At 45.2% G+C, this 23,870-nt stretch overlaps 1 protein-coding gene across 1 annotated transcript in view; it reads left to right on the top strand.

Annotated features, from left to right (window-relative positions):
• The window catches only part of LOC135542326 (R3H domain-containing protein 2-like), an 82,931-nt gene extending 62,869 nt beyond the window's left edge, over window positions 1–20,062 (top strand). The window contains 14 exon segments of the mRNA XM_064969207.1: window positions 341–576; window positions 760–956; window positions 1,147–1,224; window positions 2,743–3,039; window positions 4,030–4,168; window positions 10,825–10,985; window positions 11,537–11,709; window positions 12,373–12,470; window positions 12,806–12,975; window positions 13,117–13,174; window positions 13,177–13,263; window positions 17,796–17,887; window positions 18,029–18,113; window positions 18,427–20,062. Coding sequence (XP_064825279.1) covers window positions 341–576; window positions 760–956; window positions 1,147–1,224; window positions 2,743–3,039; window positions 4,030–4,168; window positions 10,825–10,985; window positions 11,537–11,709; window positions 12,373–12,470; window positions 12,806–12,975; window positions 13,117–13,174; window positions 13,177–13,263; window positions 17,796–17,887; window positions 18,029–18,113; window positions 18,427–18,806 — 2,251 coding nt within the window. The 3' untranslated portion in view covers window positions 18,807–20,062.
• The last annotated feature ends 3,808 nt before the right edge of the window (window positions 20,063–23,870 follow it).

Here is a 23,870-nt window from a genome sequence, read left to right as displayed (position 1 = left end):
CCAGCCAGTCGACGTCTTTATTGCATTTGCATTTTGGTTTGTTGAATGCTGTGCGGTTTACTGATGTCAAAGTTGTGAACGGAGAGTGCCCCATGGTGGCGGTGGGGTTATAGCGTTCTCATGCCCTGTCAACGTGCATGCTCTTAACCTGTTTCTGATCACCCTGTGCCTCTGTACCCCGTTTCTCTCTCCTTCCCTCTTTCTCGCCACCTCTCTGTTCCTCTTTCTCATCTACCCTTCTCCCTCATCTTCCCCTTTCTCCCTCTGTCCTTCTCTACGCTGCCCCTTTCACTCTTTCTCTTCCCCTTCACTTCCCTCTCTCCTCTCTCCCCTTTTCTAGGGGTAACCGTGAGAGCTCCAGTCGTGCTTCCAGCAGCCGCCAGAGCAGTACGGACAGTGAAATGAAGTGCCTGGAGCCAAGGCCCTGGAGCAGTACAGACTCAGACAGCTCCAATAAGACCCTGCGGCCCCCGGTCACAAAGGCATCCAGCTTCTCTGGCATCTCCATTCTGACCAGAGGAGATAGTCTGGGCAGCAACAAGAGCTCACAGGGTTCCTGCAGGGGCTCACGCACTGGTGTGTATTTTACGCTGCGCGCACACACACACACACACACACATTTCCATACTGAACAGAGGAGACCGTCTGGGGAGTAACGACAGCTCACAAGTTGTAGAGGAAAGAATTGCTGAAGAGAGTACGGAAATGTTGAGGAAGCAGACAGTACGGTTTCTGTGTTTTGACTTTCATCTCCTGCAGGTCTGCCCCTGGTGAGTCCAGATGGTTGTCCTCAGCCCCCGGCCCCCCAGCCTGGCCCCTGCCCTGGGGGTCGCAGCCTGCTGCCCTGCCCCTCCCAACAGGTCCAGACCCAGCCTCCCCAGACCGCCCTGCTGCCCACCCCACTGCAACACCCCTTGGGCAACCACAACCATAATCACAACCACATGATGGCTCAGGTGAGGGAGAAGCTCATGGCATGAACTTAATTTTTGTAGAAAAATGTAACTGGAAATTAGTATATTCTTGCATTTTTCCTCTTCTTTTGCCCAATAACTGCCCTCTGTGTCCTTACCTGAACTCTGTCTGCGTCTCCTCCTCTCCTTCTCCCTCCATCTCTCCCTCTGTTCGCCGGTGGGGTCTCTGCAGCCAGCTCAGCCTGTGTCCTACTCCTCATCCTCCTGTCCCCAGGTTCTGCTGCCTGTCTCTCCTCCCCAGCAGTACATGGTACTACTACCATCCTGTCTCACCACATGCACTAACAGATACACAATGAACACAGGCTGTTTGTAAGGCCGTTGGTGTAAATGGGGAATTATCATGTTACCATGTCAATCGTCTAATGACTAATAGTGATTTGTTTGTGAGACTGATGGTGAGAAAGGCATGGTATGGAAGGCTCAGTAGCAGTGGAGTGTACTGTAGCCATTATACACTTACCGTTCAGTTTATTAGGTACAGCACCCAATTCACAAATGGATGAGTCACATGGCTTGTCACATAAAGCAGGCAGAATGCATCGAGGCATTAGAATGGGCAAAACGAGTGACCTAAGAGACTTTGAGCGTGGTATGATTGTTGGTGTCAGGCGCGCCAGATCCAGCATCTCAGATACGTCCTCCTTCCTGGGATTTTCACGCAAGACAGTGTTTAGGGTTTACTGAGAATGGTGCGACCAAACAAAAAAACATCCAGTCAGAGGCAGTGCTGTTGTTGAAAACACCTCTTTGACGAGAGAGGTTGAAGGAGAATGGCACGAGTCGTGCAAGCTAACAGGCGAGCCACAAACAGACAAATAAAGATGTAGTACAACAGTGGGGTGCAGAACGGCATCTCGGAATGCCGTTTTTGTTAGGGGGAGGTAGTTGGAATGGTTTACTCGACCGACATTGGACAATTGAGGAGTGGAAAAATATTGCCTGGAACATGGCAGCAAGTTCAGCTTACTTTAGTGGCATGCACATTCGCTAGACCCTCAACCCAAAAGCGCATTTTGGCACGAGATGGAGAACTGGCTGTTCACAGCATGAACATACCGCTGTCCAATCTGCAGCAACTGCGTGATGCATGAACTAACATCCCTGTGGAACGCTTCCGACACCTTGTAGAATGCCCCGAATAATTCAGGCTGTTCTGGAGGCAAAGGGGGGTCCGAACCAGTACTAGGTGGGGGTACATAATAAACTGAGTGTATATACTGTTATACAGTGGGGTTCAAAATGATTCACACCCTCGTTAAGGATGATCAAACCATTTTTTTTTTATACTGAACAGCGTAGCCTAGTGGTTAGAGTGTTGGATTAGTAACTGAAAGGTTTCGAGTTCAAATCCCCGAGCAGACAAGGTACAAATCTGTCGTTCTGCCCCTGAACAAGCAGTTAACCCACCGTCATTGAAAATAAGAATTTGTTCTTAACTGACTTTTCTATTTAAATAAAGCTAAATAATAATAATTCTATGTGCATTTATTGTATTATTTTTTTAGTACTACTCAGAGAAAGTAATACAAATAATTCTCTAAAAGCTAGGGGTCAATTGACGCCCCTCTTTTCAATACCTCACCTTGCGAGGATAAAGGTAATTTTCTAAACATTTTATGAGATTGGAGAACACGTTGGGAGGGATCTTAGACCATTCCTCCATACAGAATCCTTCCAGATCCTTGATATCCCTTGTGAACTTTACCCAGTATGTTTATGGTTTTCAACCCACTAGTAACTCTAACCCCTCGTCTCTCTCTCTCAGGGTGAGGAACTAGCTCCCCAGTTCAGCCAGATGACTCTGAGTAGACAGGGTTCCAGCGAGGCCCCGGAGCCCCCCACCATGTACCAGACCCAGGGGCCCACTGTCCTCACCCAACACCCCCCACCCCAGACTGGCTACATCATGGCCACCACAAGCCAGCCCCTGGCCCCTCCGTCTGGCTACCAGCCTAACACTGGACACCCCCACCCCCCTCCTCTTCCACCACCTCCCTCCCAGACCGTCATGCAGCCCCCTCCACCGCCCCAGGGATATATGCAGCCACCTCCCCCGCAACAGGTATTATATCGTTTTTTTTGTTGATGCAATCAGATGTTTGTCAAGCCCTTTTTACATCAGTAACTGGATAAATAAATATATATGCACAAATGTAATGAACACAGAGCTGAAGTTGGAATATAAGTTGACCGAAAGTGCACACACAGCTTGAGAAGCTAGAGAGAGTCAAACACTTTTTGTTAGACAACTGTACCATCAAATGTAAAAAAGTGTCAATGGTGTGATTCCTGTGAAATCGCAGCTGGATTCACACACGGCGACGGTATGACAGTGTCTCTCTCCCACTCAGTGCTGTGTGACTGGCTGTGAAGTCTGCGCTCTCTCTGCTATCTTTTCTCTACCTCTATCTCTCTCTACACATCTCTACCTCTACACCTCGCTATACGTCTCTACGTCTCCCTGCCTTCACCACTACGTCTCCCTGCCTCCACTGCTGCGTCTCTCTCGGTCTCTCTCTTCTCATCACACTGCCCTCCAGCCAAGTCAGTAACGAGGCGTTTGGATCCATAAAATATTAATTTATATTCTGGAGGACAAAACCTCCACGTCATTGATCCTACACTGGGGTTCCTACAATGCCCAAGTAGGAATTTGGCAAATAGCTGTACTCTCTTGCTGGCTTCATAGCTAGTGGCAGTGCTTTCACAGTAAGGAGAATACCATGGGTAGAGTGAGATTTCTCTAGAGCGCTACTAGTGCACTAGTAGTTCCTGTAGTGTGCCCTTCATGACAGCCACTAAAGCTTTAAGGCAGCATGGCTCACAGCTTACAGATCTGTCTCTCTCGCAGAACTAAACAATAGGGAGCTAACTCCGACGGAGTCAAGCTCGTAGGGTGGAAAGCAAACACCCTGCACTGCCTGGGATAGTTTGTTGGATGTGCAATAGTTGATTTCTAGTTTGCTTCTCTATTTATGCACCTTGGTTGGAATATATAAAAAAAAAAACTGAACTGTGTATTTCTCCCTCCCTCTACCGAACCCCTCCGCAGATTCATGTGTCGTATTACCCACCAGGGCAGTACCCCAACACGGGGCAGCAGTACCGGCCTGGACCCATGTCTCACCAGGTGTCCTACCCTGCCCATACCCAGCACTCCCAGCCGATGCCCCAGCCCACACAGCAGTCAGGTCAATATCATGTCCATCCCTCTCATCTACCCATCTGACTGTCTTTAAAGTGCTGTGCAGTTTAAATTACATCCGACCACATCCTTGTTCACCCACCAATTTAGATTAATCTACTTCCATGGGGGTACCGAATACAGCTGTTTTAGAGAACCAATTACCAGATTTTAAACAGGATCATTAGCATGTCAAATTCAGGGTTTTGGGGGGGTCAAACGCCAACTACCTTTCTACACTTCATATTAAATTGAACATGCACAGTTGCGTGAGAATCTTGCTTAGATCCAGTAGTGTGGGTGAACAGTAAGCAGGGCTTGGGAAAGCCAGGACTCCTGTACACTGTGTTTTTCCTGAATAAACATTTATCAACAGTGTGTTGCGTTCTAGGCATTAAAACCTTCATCAAGGCGTTGATGACCGCATCGCTGCCTACCTGATTCGGCAACACTGTATATGGGAGTCCGTTCGGCCACCCAGTCAACACGATCAACAGAAACACCACCAATAAGGTTCAGATATCTAAAATATTTCAAATCAAATGTTATTTGACACATGCGCCAAATACAACAGGTGTTGACTTTACAGTGAAATGCTTATTTACGGACCCTTTCTCAAAAATGCAGTTAAAAAGAAAGACAAAAAGAGGAAATGGTAACAAAAAAAACTAAAATCAATAACTAGCCTATATACAAGGAGTACCGGTACAAAGTCAATGTGCGGAGGCACCGGTTAATTGAGGTAATATGTACACATAGGTAGAGTTATTAAAGTGACTATGCATATATTAGAATAACTGAAGGTAGCAGCGGTGTAAAAGTGGGTTTCAAATAGTCTGGGTAGCCATTTGATTAGATGTTCAGGAGTTTTATGGCGCAGGGGTAGAAGCTGTTGAGAAGCCTCTTGGACCTAGACTTGGTGCTCCGGTACCACTTGCCATGCGATAGCAGAGAGAACAGTCTATGACTAGGGTGGCTGCAATCTTTGACAAATTTTAGGGCCTTCCTCTGACACCTCCTGGTATAGAGGTCCTGGATGGCAGGAAGCTTGGCCCCAGTGATGTGCTGGCCCGTTCACACTACCCTCTGTCGTGCCTTGCGGTTGAAGGCCGAGCAATTGCCATACCAGGCAGTGATGCTCTCATTGAGAAGGACCTGGGGACCCATACCAAATCTTTTCAATCTCCTGAGGGGGAATAGGTTTTGTTGTGCCCTCTTCACGACTGTCTTGGTGTGTTTGGACCATGTTAGTTTGTTGGTGATGTGGACACCAAGGAACCTGAAGCTCTCAACCTGCTCTGCTGCAGCCCCGTCGATGAGAGCCACATGGCCACGATGGCACCACATGGCCAGGTCTCCGACCTCCTCCCTATATATAGGCTGTCTCGTCGTTCTCGGTGATCAGGCCTACGACTATTGTGTCATTGGCAAACTTAATGATGGTGTTAGAGTCGTGCCTGGCCGTGCAGTCATGAGTGAACAGGGAGTACAGGAGGGGACTGAGCACACACCCCTGAGGGGCCCCTGTGTTGAGGATCACACATGGCGTATGTGTCGTTACCTACCTTTAGCACCTGGGGGTGGCCCTGTCAGGAAGTCCAGGATCCAGTTGCATAATGAGGTGTTTAGTCCCAGGGTCCTTAGCTTATTGATGAGCTTTGAGGGCACTATGGTGTTGAACGCGACGCTGTAGTCAATGAATAGCATTCTCACATAGGTGTTCCTTTTGTCCAGGTGGGAAAGGGCATTGTGGAGTGCGTCTTCTCTGTGGATTTGTTGGGTGGTATGCAAATTGGAGTGGGTCTAGGCTAATGGTGTTGATGTGAGCCATAACCAGCCTTTCAAAGCACTTCATGGCTATAGATGTGAGTGTTACGGGTCAGTAGTCATTTAGGCAGTTTAGCTTAGTGTTCTTGGGCACAGACACTATGGTGGTCTGCTTAAAACATGTTGGCATGACAGACTTCACAGGGAGAGGTTGAAAATGTCAGTGAAGACACTTTCCAGTTGGTCAGCCAATGTTGACCTGTCTAAAGGTCTTACTCACATTGGCTGCGGAGAGCGTGATCAGTCTTCTGGAACAGCTGGTGCTCTCATGCATGTTTCAGTGTTATTTGCCTCGAAGCGAGCATAGAAGTAGTTTAGCTCATCTGCTAGGCTCGTGTCACTGGGCAGCTCTCGGCTGTGCTTCCCTTTGTAGTCTGTAATGGTTTGCAAACCCTGCCACATCTGACGAGCGTCAGAGCTGATGTAGTACGATTCGATCTTCATCCTGTATTGATGCTTTGCCTGTTTGATGGTTCGTCAGAGGGCATACTGGGATTTCTTCTCAGCTTCTTGGTTAGAGTCCCGCTCCTTGAAAGCGGAAGCTCTAGCCTTAGTGAGGCTGTTGCCTGTAATCCATGGCTTATGGTTGGTATGTATGGTCATCAACGCACTTATTGATGAAGCCAGTGACTGATGTTGTGTACTCCTCAGTGCCGTCGGCGGAATACTGGAACATATTCTAGTCTGTGCTAGCAAAACAGTCCTGTAGCTTAGCATCTGCTTCATCTGACCACTTTTTTTATTGATCGAGTCACTGGTGCGTCCTGTTTTAATTTTTGCTAATAAGCAGGAATCAGGAGGAATAGAATTATGAATTATGGTTTGATTTGCCAAATGGAGGGCAAGGGAGAGCCTTGTATGCATCTCTGTGTGTGGACTAAAGGTGGTCCAATGTCTCCCCCCGGTTGTACATTTAAAATGCTGATAGAAATGTGGTAAAACTGATTTTAATCACCCTGCATTAAAGTCCCCGGCTACTAGGCGTGCCTCTGGGTGAGCGTTTTATTGTTTGCTTATGGCGGAATACATCTTATTCGACGCTATCTTAGTGCCAGCCTCAGTCTTTGGTGGTATGTAGATGACTACAAAAAATACAGATGGAAACTCTCTAGGTAGATAGTGTGGTCTACAGCTTATCATGAGATACTCTAGCTCATGCGAGCAATACCTTGATACGTCCTTAGATATTGTGCATCAGCTGTTATTTACAAAAATGCATAGTCCGCCGCCCCTTGTCTTACCAGACACCACTCTTCTATCCTGCCGGTACAGCGTATAACCATTCAGCTGTATGTTGATAGTGTCGTCGTTCAGCCACGACTCTGTGAAGCATAAGATATTTGTTTTTAATGTCTTGTTGGTAGTTTAATCTTCTGCGTAGGTCATCGATTCTATTCTCCAAAAGTTGCATGTTTGCTTGCAGAATGGAAGGAGATAGGGGTTTATTTGATCGCCTACAAATTCTCAGGAAACAGCCCGCCCTCTGGCCCCTTTTTCTCTGCCGCCTCTTCATGTTAATCGCGGGGATCTGGGCTTGTTCCTGAGAAAGCAGTATATCATTCACGTCGGGCTCGTCAGACTCGTTAAAGGAAAAATAAAGATTCTGCCAGTCCATGGTGAGTAATCGATGTCCAGATGTTATATTCGGTCATAAGAGACTGTAGTGGCAACATTATGTACAAAATAAAACAATTTAAACAATCGGTTGGGGACACGTAAAACGTCAGCCGCCTTCTCCGGCACTGTTTTAATTGGGTTGAGGTCGGCTGACTGTGGAGGCCAGGTCATCTGATGCAGTACTCCATCACTCTCCTTCTTGGTCACATAACACTTACACAGCCTAGAGGTGTGTTGGGTCATTGTCCCAACTAATGATAATTCCATTAAGCGCAAACCAGATAGGATGGTGTATCGCTGCAAAATGCTGTTGTAGCCATGCTGGTTAACTTCTTGAAACTCCCCATCCCGGATCCGGGATCGTGACTAAAGCCTCAGGCTCATTAGCATAACGCAACGTTAACGATTTCTGAAAATCGCAAATAAAATGAAAATAATGCGCCTGCTCTCAAGCTTAGCCTTTTCTTAACAACACTGTCATCTCAGATTTTCAAAATATGCTTTTGAACCATAGCAATTGACTAATTTGTGTAAGAGTATGCTAAGCTAGCTTAGCATTTTGAGTAGCATTTAGCACGCAACATTTTCACAAAAACCAGATAACCAAATAAATAAAATCATATACCTTTGAAGAGCTTCGGATGTTTTCAATGAGGAGACTCTCAGTAACATACCAAATGCGCAGTTTTTCCTGAAAGCGTCTGTGTGTAGGAGAAATCGCTCCGTTTTGTACATCACATTTGGCTACCGAAACGAACCGAAAATTCAGTCACCTACAACGTCAAACTTTTTCCGAATTAACTCCATAATATCGACCGAAACATGGCAAACGTTGTTTGGAATCAATCCTCAAGGTGTTTTTTCACATATCTCTTCATTGATATATCGTTCATGGAAGCCTGCATTCTTCTATAAATTACATGGAAAAATACTTGCAGCTGACTTTTGCGCACCAATTTCGGCGCAGGACACCGGGCGGACACGTGGTAAATGTGGTCTCTTATGGTCAATCTTCCAATGATATGCCTACAAATACGTCACAATGCTGCAGACACCTTGGGGAAACGACAGAAAGGGCAGATTTACTCCTCTCGCATTCACAGCCATATAAGAAGACAATGGAAAACAGAGCCTCAAAAATCCTGCTCATTTCCTGGATGCCGTCTCATCTTGGTTTTGCCTGAAGCTCACGTTCTAGGGCACTCACAGAAAATATCTTTGCAGTTCTGGAAACTTCAGAGTGTTTTCTTTCCAAAGCTACCAATTATATGCATAGTCGAGCATCTTTTTGTGACAAAATATCTTGTTTAAAACGGGAACGTTTTTCATCCAAAAATGAAATTGCGCCCCTAGAGTTTCAACAGGTTAACTGTGTCTTGAATTCAAAATAAATCACTGACAGTGTCACCAGCAAAGAACCTCCACACCATCAAACACCACCTCCTCCATGCTGCACAGTGGGAACTACGCATGTGGAGATTATCCATTCTCCTACTCTGCATTTCACAAAGACACTGCGGTTGGAATCAAAAATCTCAAATCAGACCAAAGGACAGATTTCCACCAGTCTAATGTCCATTGCTCGTATTTCTTGGCCCAAGCAAGTGTCTTCTTATTGGTGACCTTTAGTAGTGGTTTCTTTGCAGCAATTGGACCATGGAGGCCTGACTCACGCAACGCAGTCTCCTTGAACAGTTGATGTTGAATGTCTGTTGCTTGAGCTCTGTGAAGCATTTCTTTGGGCTGCAATTTCTGAGGCTGGTAACTCGAATGATTTTATCCTCTGCCATTCCCGTGGTGGTCCTCATGAGATCCAGTTTCATCATAGCGCTTGATGGTTTAAAAAGTGCTTGGCAGTGTTCTGGATTGACTGACCTTCATATCTTAAAGTAAAGATGGACTGTCGTTTCTCTTAGCTTATTTGAGCTGTTCTTGCCATAATATGGACTTGGTCTTTTGCCAAATAGGGCTATATTCTGTATACCCCCCTACCTTGTCACAACACAAAAGAAGGAAAGAAATTCCACAAATTATCTTTTAACAAGGCACACCTATTAATTGAAATGCCTTCCAGGTGACTACCTCATGAAGCTGGTTGAGAGAATGCCAACCGCATGCAAAGCTGTCGTCAAGGCAAAGGATGGATACTTTGAAGAATCTCAAATATAAAATATATTTTGATTTAACACTTTTTTTTTTTGTTACTACATGATTCCATATGTTTCATTGTTTTGATGTCTTCTCTATTATTCTACAATGTTGAAAAAAAGAAACCCTTGAATGAGCAGGTGTGCCCAAACATTTGACTGGTACTGTAAGCAGGGCTAAACTTGACTAGGCAGTCAGGATAGATAATAAACAGATTAGCAGCAGGGTGAAAGTGTGTGTAGTGTGTGTATGAGTTTGTAGGTAGAGTCCAGTGAGTGTGCATAGAGCCAGTGCAAAAAAAGTAACAGGGTCAATGCAAATTGTCCAGGTAGCCATTTGATTAACTGTTCAGCGGTCTTACGGCTTGGGGGGTAGAAGCTGTTCAGGAGCCTTTTGGTCCCAAACATGGCGCTACGGTACAGCTTGCCTTGTGGTAGCAGAGAGAACAGTCTGTGACTTGGGTGGCTGGAGTCTTTGGCAATTTTTAGGGCCTTCCTCTGACTCCGCCTGGTATAGAGGTCCTGGATGGCAGGGAGCTTGTCCCCAGTCATGTACTGGGCCTTACGCACTACCCTCTAGCGCCTTGCGGTCGGAAGCCAAGCAGTTGCCATGCCAAGCGGTGGTGCAGCCAGTCAAGATGCGCTAAATGGTGCAACTGTAGGACTTTTTGATATCTCTTTACATAATGATCAAGGTCAGCTAAATAATGGTCACCATGATTAAATGGCTATTTTAGTTACCACAGTGTGTAATTGGGGAGAACAGTACTGATGCAATGATTTCCCGAAAGTTACCATGATTATACTCGTAGGACCCTGAGCATTAAGGCTGCAACAAGCCTACCCCCTGCTATACTGTCCTTGGCAACTTTTTAAGCTCCAGACCCGGGTCTTCCTTGGCTTTAGATGTACATTCCTTTCTTTCTAGACAGCCTGTGTTAACATAACCATGACGTGATATGGTCGTCACCAGTAGGTACAGGGGTAATAGCAGTGCAACATTCCCAGAATACACTCTCACACACACACACACACACACCTGTATAAACACACTGCATGTTGTTTCCAGCAGGTCTCCAGACCATGATGCCCAGCCAGCAGCCCCAGTACCAGGGGATGATAGGAGTACCTCAGCAGCCCCAGAACCAGGCCCTCATCACTTCCCAGAGGCAGGGCATACAAGGACAGATGACAGGGATGATGGTCCAGTACCCACAAATGTCCTCATATCCGGTACAGTAGGCCCTCAAGTCAATTCAATGAAACTTGATTTATTCCCTCAGGGGCAATTAAGAAAGGCAAATTGCCAGTCTTACATGTAGGTGTATTGAATTGACTTGAATTCCATGCATGATGATGTGCATTCTTAAATCACGCAAAGTGTACATGAACGTTCAAGGCTCTGTTTTTATTGAGTATGCCACCTCTGTGATGGTATTCCTAGTGTCCTTTTTTTTTTTTTTTTTTACTGTTATGTCGACGATGAACAGCTGTACATTTCAATGGAACATGGTAAAATAACTACAACCCTTTTCTTGATAAAAGTCTTCACCGGTTTGTGACTCTTGTCTCTTTAAGACGTGGATCTAAAGAGGAGCCAGACAACTTCTCTCTTCGATTAGGGATATTTATGAATGTGTTGTTTAGTTCAAAGACAAACCCCAGAACATAAATGAACCCCAATAACCTTTCCCAAGTTAAGTATTCCACAGTGTCATTAGTTTACGCCCTGTTCTGGCTAAGCGATATCTACAGTATATATCAACTTCTACATCTCCCATCAGGTGCCGGTGTCCAATGAGTCTCAGCAGGTGGTACAGCAGCAGTACCAGCAGCAGGTCATGGTGCCAGTCAGCCAGTCTCTCCAGACTGTCCAGGGGGTACAGGGACCCATGCCAGGCCAAGGGATGCCCATATACTACAGCGTCATCACCCCCACACAACAGAACAGCACAAGGTAGATGGGTAAAATAAGATTTATTATATAAGTGCTTGATATTGTATAGGAAAAAAATCCACTACTCCCAACATGTCACACACACACCCGGGTGATGCCACAGCAGACATTTTGATCTCGAACACTAGATAACATGTTCTTAATAAGTATTAGTTACAGCTCACTTGTAGAACTCACAGAATTGTAATAAAGTACGCTTAATAAGAAAACAAAAGCATTGCATATAATTTGTCTGAACTCCAGAAGCAGAGTAATGGTCTGAATCCATCCAGGTATGAATTAAGTTGTTTAACACCATCTGTGACAAGACGTGTTCTGCCAGTGCGTCTATCTGTAACACGTTCTCCTGCTGACACGTCAACAGCTTGAATGCACTCTTAAGTGTTTGACACAATGATAGAAACTCACAAGACTGGAATCAATAAGCAACCTCTTGAACACTTGAATATGTATTTTCTGTGACACACACACACACACACTTGCTGCTTTCAGATTCCTACTACACGCTTGCTAAACAAAATATTTGCATTGTAATTGAAGTCTAGCAGACCGCAGCTTGTCGGCGTGATATGCCTACCGTCTGTGCATGTGGCGGGCTGCCAAGTGCTTACACAGTGTGTGTGTGTGTGTGTGTGTCTGTCGCTGTGTATGTGTCTCTCCCAGCCCATCAGTGGGGTACCTGCAGCCCAACTCAGAGCAGTACCAGATAAGCCAGTCTCCATCCCCTTGCAACCCTCAGCAGATGCAGCAGCAATATTCAGGTGACTGTTCATCTGGTTCACAAAGAGATGTTTTCGGACTTTGTTGATTTACGTCAATCGGCTGTGTTCGTACTGGCCTTGACATATAAGCCTAGACGTATAAGCCGAGACCAGCATTGCGTTTAGGAGGTTGCAACATACTGTACATGGGCCATTGCAAATAGAAATGCCACAAAGAGAGCTAACATTATTCTTAACTCTACGGAAAGTGTGTTCTCCACTATATATTTTTCAGGACGCTTGACAACATTGTGTCATGCTAAATGTGGCCTTGCCTGGATTGAAGAACACTGCTGCACTGTGTAACTTCATTCAACTTTGTCTGTGTGCTACAGGAGTGCCAACCCCAGGCCCCGGGGTGATGGTCATGCAGCTTAGCGTCCCCAACGGACCGCAGCCTACCCAGAACCCTCCTCTGGTACAGTGGAACCCCTGCAAATACTACAGCCTAGAGCAGAGGCCCAGCAAGCCTGGAGAACTCTACAAACCTGACAACACACAACAGGTAAACAATACCACTATACTCATACCCCTCTCACTCACATTCACTCACTCACATACATGTAATACAGCATGCACATACTGTATAGCATTCATGTAAAGGATCCTGGCAGAGTTCTGACCCCCCCCTCCCCTTCCTTTCCAGGCCAGTACTCAGATGAGCAGTCCCCTGGCCTCCCCTACCCAGTCCCCCACTCTCTCCCCTCAGGCAGCGTGAGCAGCGTCTGTCCTGGCCTCGGCCCCCTGCCCCTACTGTCACAGTTCCCCCGGCCCGGACCAGGGCCTGCGCAAGGTAACAACACACGGGCACACACACACACAGGTGTGCAGTCACACACAGTCATGCTTGTGCACACACATATGTATATACAATGCATTCGGAAAGTTTTCAGACCCTTTGACCTTTTCCATATTTTATGTTATAGCCTTATTCTAAAATTGACCATTTTTTCCCCCCTTATCAATCTACACACAATACCCCATAATGACAGCAAATACAGGTTTTTATAAATTGTTGCACATTTATTACAAAATAAATTGAAATCACTTATATTTAAGTTAAGTATTCAGAAACTTTGCAATGAGACTCAAAATTGAGCTCAGGTGCATCCTGTTCCCATTGATCATCCTTGATGTTTCTACAATTTGGAATCCACCTGTGGTAAATTCAATTGATTGGACATGATTTGGAAAGGCCTGTCTATATAAAGTCCCACAGTTGACAGTGCATGTCAGAGCAAAAACCAAGCCATGAGGTCGAAGGAATTGTTCAGCTCAGAGACAGGATTTTGTCGAGGCACGAATCTGGAGAAGGGTACCAAAACAGTTCTGCAGCATTGAAGGTCCCCAAGAACACAGTGGCCTCGATAATTCTTAAATGGAAGAAGTTTGGGACTAACAAGACTCTTCCTACAGCTGGCTGCCTGGCCAAACTGAGCAATCAGGGCAAAAGGGCCTTGGTCAAGGAGGTGACCAAGAACCTGATGGTCACTCTGACCGAGCTCCAGAGTTCCCCTGTGCAGATGGGAGAACCTTCCTGAAGGACAACCATCTCTGCAGCACTCTACCAATAAAGCCTTTATGGTAGCCAGACTGAAGCCACTCCTCGGTAAAAGGCACATGCCAGCCCGCTTGGAGTTTGCCAAAAGGCACCTAAAGGACTTTCAGACCATGAGAAACCAGATTATCTGGTCTGATGAAACCCAGATTGAACTCTTTGGCCTGAAAGCCAAGCTTCATGTCTGGAGGAAACCTGTCACCATCTCTACGGTGAAGCATGATGGTGGCAGCATCATGCTGTGGGGATATTTTTTCAGGGACTGGGAGACTAGTCAGAATTGAGGGAAAGATGAATTGAGCAAAGTACAGAGAGATCCTTGATGAAAACCTGCTCCATTGTGCCCAGGACCTCAGACTGTTGCGAAGTTTTACCTTCCAACAGGACAAGGACCCTAAGCACATAGCCAAGACCATGCAGGAGTGGCTTTGGGACAAGTCTCAATGTCCTTGAGTGGCCCAGCTAGAGTCCGAACTTGAGCACGATCAAACATCTCTGGAGAGACCTGAAAATAGCTGTGCAGCGACTCTGCCCATCCAACCTGACAGGATCTGCAGAGACGAATGGGAGAAACTCCCCAAATACAGGTATGCCAAGCTTGTAGTGTCATACCCAAGAAGACTTGAGGCTGTAATCGCTGCAAAAGGTGCTTCAACAAAGTACTTTCTAAATTTTATTTATCCATTTGAAAAAAAAATAACACCTGTTTTTGCTTTGTCGTTATAGGTGTGTATTGTGTGGATTGAGAGAGAAACTATTTAATCATTTTTAGAATAAGGTTATAACATAATAAAGTGGAAAACATCAAGGGGTCTGAATACTTTCTGAATATATACTGTACACTGAGTTTACACAACATTAAGAACACCTACCCTTTCCATGAGACTGATCTTGTAGAAGCTATGAACCCTTATTGATGTCACTTGTTAAATCCACTTCAATCAGTGTAGATGAAGGGGAGGAGGTAGGTTAAATAATGATTTTTAAGCCTTGAGACAGTTGGGACATGGATTGTGCACAGGGTATGGTAGTAACTCAATATTTGGAAGATAAACCAATTTTATTGGTCACATACACATGGTTAGCAGATGTTATTGTGAGTGTAGCGAAATGTTTATGCTTCGAGATCCAACAGTGCAGCACTATCTAACAGGTAATATCTAACAATTCCACAACAAACCCTAATACACACAATCTAGTAAAGGAATGGGATGAAAATATATAAGTATAAAATATATGGATGAGCAGTGACAGAGCGGCTAAGATGCAATAGACGTTAAAGAATAGATAGTGAAGGATACAGTGCAGTTTAAGTCGGAAGTTTACATACATCTTAACCAAATACATTTAAACTCAGTTTTTCAAAATTCCTGACATTTTAGTCAAAATTCCCTGTCTTAGGTCAGTTAGGATCACCACTTTTATTTTAAGAATGTGAAATGTCAGCATAATAATAGTGATTTATTTCAGCTTTTATTTCTTTCATTACATTCCCAGTGGGTCAATTAGTATTTGGTAGCATTGCCTTTAAATTGTTTAACTTGGGTCAAACGTTTTGGGTAGCCTTCCACAAGCTTACCACAATAAGTAGGGTGAAATTTGGCCCATTCCTCCTGACAGAGCTGGTGTAACTGAGTCAGGTTTGTAGGCCTCCTTACACACTTTTTCAGTTCTGCCCACAAATTTTCTAAAGGATTGAGGTCAGGGCTTTGTGACGGCCTCTCCAATACCTTGACTTTGTTGTCCTTAAGCCATTTTGCCACAACTTTGGAAGTGTGCTTGGGGTCATTGTCCATTTGGAAGACTCGTTTGCGACCAAGCGTTAACATCCTGACTGATGTTTTGAGATGCTGCTTCAATATGTCCACATAATTTTCCTTCCTCATGACGCCATCTATTTTGTGAAGCGCACCAGTCCCTCCTGCAGCAAAGCACCCCCACAACATGATGCTGCCACCCCTGTGCTTCACGGTTCGGATGGTGTTATGGCGGTTTTGGAGCAGTAGCTTCTTCCTTGCTGAGTGACCTTTCAGGTTGTCAATACAGGACTTGTTTTACTGTGGATATAGATACTTTTGTACCTGTTGTTCTGGGATTGATTTGCACTTTTCGCACCAAAGTACTTTCATCTCTAGGAGACAGAACGCGTCTCTTTCCTGAGCGGTATGGCGGCAGCATGGTCCCATGGTGTTTATACTTGCATACTATTGTTTGTACAGATGAACGTGGTACCTTCAGGCGTTTGCAAATTTCCCCTGAAGGGTGAACCAGATTTTTTTTTCCTTTGGTCTTGGCTGATTTCTTTAGATTTTTTCCCATGTCACGCAGAGAGGCACTGAGTTTGAAGGAAGGCCTTGAAATACATTCACAGGTACACTTCCAATTGACTCAGGCTAATTGACATTATTTATCAGAAGCTTCTAAAGCCATGACATACTTTTCTGGAATTTTCCAAGCTGTTTAAAGGCACAGTCAACTTAGTGTATGTAAACTTCTGACCCACTGGAATTATGATACAGTGAATTATAAGTTAAATAATCTGTCTGTAAGCAATTGTTGGAAAAATTACTTGTGTCATGCACAAAGTAGATGTCCTAACCGACTTTCCAAAACTGTAGTTTGTTAACAAGACATTTGTAGAGTGGTTGAAACACTTCATAGGAGTCATTAAAACTCGTTTATGTAAACTTCCAACTTCAACAGTATGAAAGCCTCCAGACAGATTTTAAACAAGTTTAAATGAGTTTCCCCACAGAGGAGATATGAGAGCATTCAAGTTTCCCCGCGACTGCGCCACCAGCGCACATGCGTTGTTCCCCGAGCCAATCGCGCAGACCAAAGAGCCGGTGATGAAGGAGTTTGCTTCTGCTGCAGCCTTTACTGTAAAATATAACACTGCCCCTCGGTTAAGATAAAACCATGGTCCTTTATCTTTCACCCACTTCCACTCTGACCTGTTCATGACCTTAAAATCTCGTCTTTGGCCAGCCACTAATAGACCCCGAGAACCTGACTTTGCATTACTCACCTTACCCTTATGGCTGGCACTGACCCAGACACACACACACACACACACACATACCCATCTCATGTATAACATGCCCTCTCACTAGTGCTGAGCAATTAGTGCTTTTTGAGGTTGATTACGGTGCAATTTTCCTTTTAAAACATTAAATGCACTATGTATTATGTGGGTAGAATGCTGTAACACAGAATAAAACAATTAATTAAAGTCACATGATGGTTATGACTGCCCATTACTGCAAATCACTTAACAACCATCATTTATTTACTCGAATACAATATTTCATATGTGTATATTACGTTTGTTTTATTAGATGACTTTGTTTCATTCCAGGTATTTTAATATCTATAGAGCTGCTACTTATGCGGTCTGACAAAATCACTATTTTAGTAGTTCTTCAGAGTAAATCAGGTTTACTTTTGACTGACTGCTGAACACAAACTATCCATCACTTACATCATGTATTTTCTTGTGCATTCTTGTCACAGACCTGACAAGTACTGTAGGCGCGCAATGGGTTAAGGTCATAGTTTATCGCAAAAAAAAATGTTGTAATTAACCATGTGGAATATTGGCCTGTTGGAAACTGCAACTCCCTACTACATTGCACAGTTCAGGTTTGATCTGATTTACCTCTCGCTCACAGAGGAAGAACAAAAACTAAATGGAATTCAAATAATTGAACCGACAGTCAATTCGTATTTTAGCATGTGTATGTTTGTTGTGTCCCGTGTGTGTGCAGGTGATGGGCGCTACTCTCTTTTGGGCCAGCCTCTCCAGTATAGCCTATGTCCCCCTCTCATGCACAGCCAGACCAACTACAGCTCACATCAGGTACTACTTCTCTCCATCCCTCCCTTCTCACCCTCCTTGAAGCGCACTGCCGCTACCCCTCCATCCATCCATCTCTCCACTCCATTCCTGCATATCTACTAGCCTGCAACCTTGTTGACACTATCTGTTGGTGTGTTGCAGAGCCAAGTAGGAATGAAGCATGGTGCAAGAGTGAAGAGGCAGACACTGAAGTCTCAATCTACAGACCTGGGCACCACTGACGTAGGTAAGACAACAGACACAGACGTCTTCATTACGGTCGATGTGGTATATCTGCAGTATATTTTGTACTTTCACGATCCAAATGACCTCGACTCAAGGTTTGTGCCTACGATTCAATACACTTGACTTACGTCCTGCACACACACACACACACACACACACGCACATCCAGAACACAAATACTTGGTTTTTGTATTAACTCATTTATTTAATTTTACCAGGCAGGTCAATTAAGAACAAATACTTATTTACAATAAATGGCCTGAATGAATACAGTAGTTGTATTAGTGTCTGATCTTTCGCCTCCCTGTCTCCAGTGGTGAGTCGGGTGCTGGAGGTGACCGATCTCCCGGAGGGCATTAGTCGTCCAGATGCTGAGAAGCTCTTCAACCAGCTTTCCATGTGTGGTGCCAAAATCCAGTGGCTCAAGGACCCGGTGGCAGGGGGCCGTGGAGGTTATGGTTGCCCGGCAGTGCATCACGGCCCTGGGCATTGTCCTGGGGCTGGAGGGGGGAAGGGTGACGGCCCCGGCAGTGACCCAGCTCACCACTACACGGTGGTGGCTGTGTTCCCCTCTACCATGGCTGCACAGAGTGCTTCTTTTAAACTCAACAACAGTGGGGTCAGCCTCTTCAAACTGAGGGCTGCCAAAAAGAACTATGACCTGAGAGTACTGGAGAGGGCCAGCTCCCAGTGAAAAGAGAGGGGGATGAAGAAAGACTTTTGGAAATGAGTGGAAAGGAGTTGGACTGAGGGGACTGGACAGTTTTTGGACAAACGAGAAAAGATGGATAAGACGTCACACATTAAAGGGATGGGGTGAACACAGAACACAAATGGAGAGGATGGTGTTTGCATATTATAAAATTTTTGTTTTTGATTGTTTTATTTTATATTATTGATACCTGAAGAGCACATAAGACACGTGAGCATGTGGATCACTGTTGCCATAAATGCGTGCCATCACACACACACACTCTTATGTACAGACAGGCAACAGGATCACGTAGCACACACCTGAACACACTGGACAGTTCAACCTCAGTCCATCCTTCCCCTGCTCTCCTCCAGCCTTCCTCCTTTTTCTGTCTATACTTTCTCTTTCCTCCCATCACCCCGCTCTTAGGCGCACATATTTATGCACTGTCACTCTTTCTAATTTGTATCTATTACTCTCTCTTACCCTCTCGCCACTTGTCTCATACTCTTTCATGCTCTCTTCCTCTGCTTACCCCCACTCACTCCTCTCTCTCCTCTGGCTTTCTGTTTGCCTTATACTGCTGTTGTGGGTTTCTGTATTGCGCTATTTTTCTCAGATGAGTATTGTTCTTTTGCGGTTCAATATATTTATATAAGTGATGTAAGGAATAAATCTATATATTCAGTGATTTTTTTTTTTTCAGTGGTTAAGTTTAGGATCCCCTTTATGATCCCCTCTCAACCTGTTCCTTCTGCCCCCTTTTCTCCTACCTCACGACTCCAACTTAACCCTTCCTACCCTTGCCCCTCTTACCCTGTTCTATCCTACCCCCACTACCATATCCTCCTCTACCCTTACTCTCCCATCCTACACCATTGTCCAAATGTACCCTGTGCTCCCCCTACTGTTACTTCTTACCCATTCTCCCCCCACCCCACTCCCCATAATTACCCCTTTCCACCGCCCCACTATCCCTAATTACCCCATATACCCCTACCTAACGATCCCAATTTACCCCATGTGTCCCCCACCCAAACTACCTCTTTCTCCCCTACCCCTCTTAACCCAATATACCCCACAACTTACCTCATTCTCCTGTTGACCCTCTAGCCCCCTCTCTCATCCTCATTGTGCTTGTGTTTTTTGTTGACAGCTGTGCAGAACGTATCAGATTAAATGGTTAAAAGTGCACAATGATTGCATAATGTCTGCTGTAAATTTGTTTTTAAAAATATAAAAGCAAAAAAAAAGTATTTGTTGTCATTGTTTTAACAGATCTGTGTGGAATCTTTGCTGTTAGATTTATTTAAGCAAAATGAATCATGAGATTGAGGTGTGTTTTGCAGTTAATGGAACAGACTTTCTTCTATCCAAGGAATTTAAGAAGTTCTGGGGGTATCAAGAAGCATCTGACAGTTGCTCCTTTTTAAATTCCTTTCTTCTGTTTCATGGAATTAAATAGAACACTGTGTATTATACACTCAGTGGCCAGCTAATTAGGTACACCCATCTAGTACCAGATCAGACCCCTCTTTGCCTCCTGAACAGCCTGAATTCTTCGGGGCATAGCGTTAAAAAGCCGCTCAATTGGTTTCAATTGTTTCATTACATGTTATTTGTCACATGCGCCGTATACAACTGGTGTAGATCTTACAGTGAAATGCTTACCTACAAGCCCTTAACCATGGACACGCATCAAGACCCTAACGTGTGCCAGGATACATACCCCACACCAGGACACCAGCTTGTACTGTTGACATCAGGCAGGATGGGACCATGGACTCATGCTGTTACACCAAATCCTGACTGCCATTGTAACAGTATAACTTTAGACTGTCCCCTCGCCCCGACCTGGGCGCGAACCAGGGACCCTCTGCACACGTCAACAGTCACCCTCGAAGCATTGTTACCCATCGCTCCACAAAAGCCGCATTCCTTGCAGAGCAAGGGAAACCACTACTTCAAGGTCTCGGAGCAAGTGACTTCACCAATTTGAAATGCTATTAGCGCACACCACCGCTAACCATTTCACATTACACTCACCCCCTTTTGACCTCCTTTTCCGCAGCAACCAGTGATCTGGGTCACGGCACCAATGTAACAGTATAACTTTAGACCGTCCCCTCGCCCCGACCTGGGCGCGAACCAGTCAACAGTCACCCTTGAAGCATCGTTACCCATCGCCCCACAAAAGCTGCAAGGGGAACCACTACTTCAAGGTCTCAGAGCAAGTGACGTCCCCGATTGAAATGCTATTAGCGTGCACCACCGCTAACTAGCTAGCCATTTCACATCCGTTACACTATCAGCATGATGCAACAAGAACTTGGATTCGTCGGACCAGTCAATGTTTTTCCACTCAATTGTCCAGTGTTGGTGATCGCGTGCCCACTGGAGACACTTGTTTTTAGCTGATAGGAGTGGAACCCTGTGTGGTTGTCTGCTACAATAGCCCATCCGCGAAAAGGATCGACGAGTTGTGCATTCTGCGATGCCCTTCTGCACACCGCTGTTGAACTGCACTGTTATTTAATCTGCGCTGTTATTTAATCCGCCTGTTATTTTTTTATTTTTTTTATTTCACCTTTATTTAACCAGGTAGGCTAGTTGAGAACAAGTTCTCATTTGCAACTGCGACCTGGCCAAGATAAAGCATAGCAGTGTGAACAGACAACACAGAGTTACATATGGAGTAAACAATTAACAAGTCAATAACACAGTAGAAAAAAAGAGAGTCTATATACATTGTGTGCAAAAGGCATGAGGAGGTAGGCGAATAATTACAATTTTGCAGATTAACACTGGAGTGATAAATGATCAGATGATCATGTACAGGTAGAGAGATTGGTGTGCAAAAGAGCAGAAAAGTAAATAAATAAAAACAGTATGGGGATGAGGTAGGTAAAATTGGGTGGGCTATTTACCGATAGACTATGTCCAGCTGCAGCGATCGGTTAGCTGCTCAGATAGCAGATGTTTGAAGTTGGTGAGGGAGATAAAAGTCTCCAACTTCAGCGATTTTTGCAATTCGTTCCAGTCACAGGCAGCAGAGAACTGGAACTGGAACGAAAGGCGGCCAAATGAGGTGTTGGCTTTAGGGATGATCAGTGAGATACACCTGCTGGAGCGCGTGCTACGGGTGGGTGTTGCCATCGTGAAGTCGAGGACTGGTAGGATAGTCAGTTTTAATCAAATCAAATTTATTTATATAGCCCTTCGTACATCAGCTGATATCTCAGTGCTGTACAGAAATCCAGCCTAAAACCCCAAACAGCAAGCAATGCAGGTGTAGAAGCACGGTGGCTTAGAAAAACTCCTGAGAAAGGCAAAAACCTAGGAAGAAACCTAGAGAGGAACCAGGCTATGTGGGGTGGCCAGTCCTCTTCTGGCTGTGCCGGGTGGAGATTATAACAGAACATGGCCAAGATCTTCAAATGTTCATAAATGACCAGCATGGTCGAATAATAATAAGGCAGAACAGTTGAAACTGGAGCAGCAGCACGGCCAGGTGGACTGGGGACAGCAAGGAGTCACCATGTCAGTCAGGTAGTCCTGGGGCATGGTCCTAGGGCTCAGGTCCTCTGAGAGAGAGAAAGAAAGAGAGAAGGAGAGAATTAGAGAACGCACACTTAGATTCACACAGGACACCGAATAGGACAGGAGAAGTACTCCAGATATAACAAACTGACCATAGCCCCCGACACAAACTACTGCAGCATAAATACTGGAGGCTGAGACAGGAGGGGTCAGGAGACACTGTGGCCCCATCCGAGGACACACCCGGACAGGGCCAAACAGGAAGGATATAACCCCACCCACTTTGCCAAAGCACAGCCCCCACACCACTAGAGGGATAACTTCAACCACCAACTTACCATCCTGAGACAATGCTGAGTATAGCCCACAAAGATCTCCGCCACGGCACAACCCAAGGGGGGGCGCCAACCCAGACAGGATGACCACATCAGTGAATCAACCCACTCAGGTGACGCACCCCTTCCAGGGACGTCATGAGAGAGCCCCAGTAAGCCAGTGACTCAGCCCCTGTAATAGGGTTCGAGGCAGAGAATCCCAGTGGAAAGAGGGGAACCGGCCAGGCAGAGACAGCAAGGGCGGTTCGTTGCTCCAGAGCCTTTCCGTTCATCTTCCCACTCCTGGGCCAGACTACACTCAATCATATGACCCACTGAAGAGATGAGTCTTCAGTAAAGACTTAAAGGTTGAGACCGAGTTTGCGTCTTTGACATGGGTAGGCAGACCGTTCCATAAAAATGGAGCTCTATAGGAGAAAGCCCTGCCTCCAGCTGTTTGCTTAGAAATTCTAGGGACAATTAGGAGGCCTGCGTCTTGTGACCGTAGCGTACGTGAAGGTATGTACGGCAGGACCAAATCAGAGAAATAGGTAGGAGCAAGCCCATGTAATGCTTGGTAGGTTAGCAGTAAAACCTTGAAATCAGCCCTTGCTTTGACAGGAAGCCTGTGTAGGGAGGCTAGCACTGGAGTAATATGATCACATTTTTTTGTTCTAGTCAGGATTCTAGCAGTCGTATTTAGCACGAACTGAAGTTTATTTAGTGCTTTATCCGGGTAGCCGGAAAGTAGAGCATTGCAGTAGTCTAACCTAGAAGTGACAAAAGCATGGATTAATTTTTCTGCATCATTTTTGGACAAAGTTTCTGATTTTTGCAATGTTATGTAGATGGAAAACAGCTGTCCTTGAAATGGTCTTGATATGTTCTTCAAAAGAGAGATCAGGGTCCAGAATAACGCCGAGGTCCTTCACAGTTTTATTTGAGACGACTGTACAACCATTAAGATTAATTGTCAGATTCAACAGAAGATCTCTTTGTTTCTTGACCTAGAACAAGCATCTCTGTTTTGTCTGAATTTAAAAGTAGAAAGTTTGCAGCCATCCACTTCCTTGTGTCTGAAACACATGCTTCTAGCAAGGGCAATTTTGGGGCTTCACCATGTTTCATTGAAATGTACAGCTGTGTGTCATCCGCATAACAGTGAAAGTTAACATTATGTTTTCGAATAACATCCCCAAGAGGTAAAATA

The sequence above is a fragment of the Oncorhynchus masou genome, chromosome 6, assembly GCF_036934945.1.
Source record: "Oncorhynchus masou masou isolate Uvic2021 chromosome 6, UVic_Omas_1.1, whole genome shotgun sequence".
In the NCBI taxonomy this organism is placed as follows: domain Eukaryota; kingdom Metazoa; phylum Chordata; class Actinopteri; order Salmoniformes; family Salmonidae; genus Oncorhynchus; species Oncorhynchus masou.
Note: the sequence above shows the minus strand (reverse complement) of the source record. Positions and strands in the feature narration are given on the sequence as shown.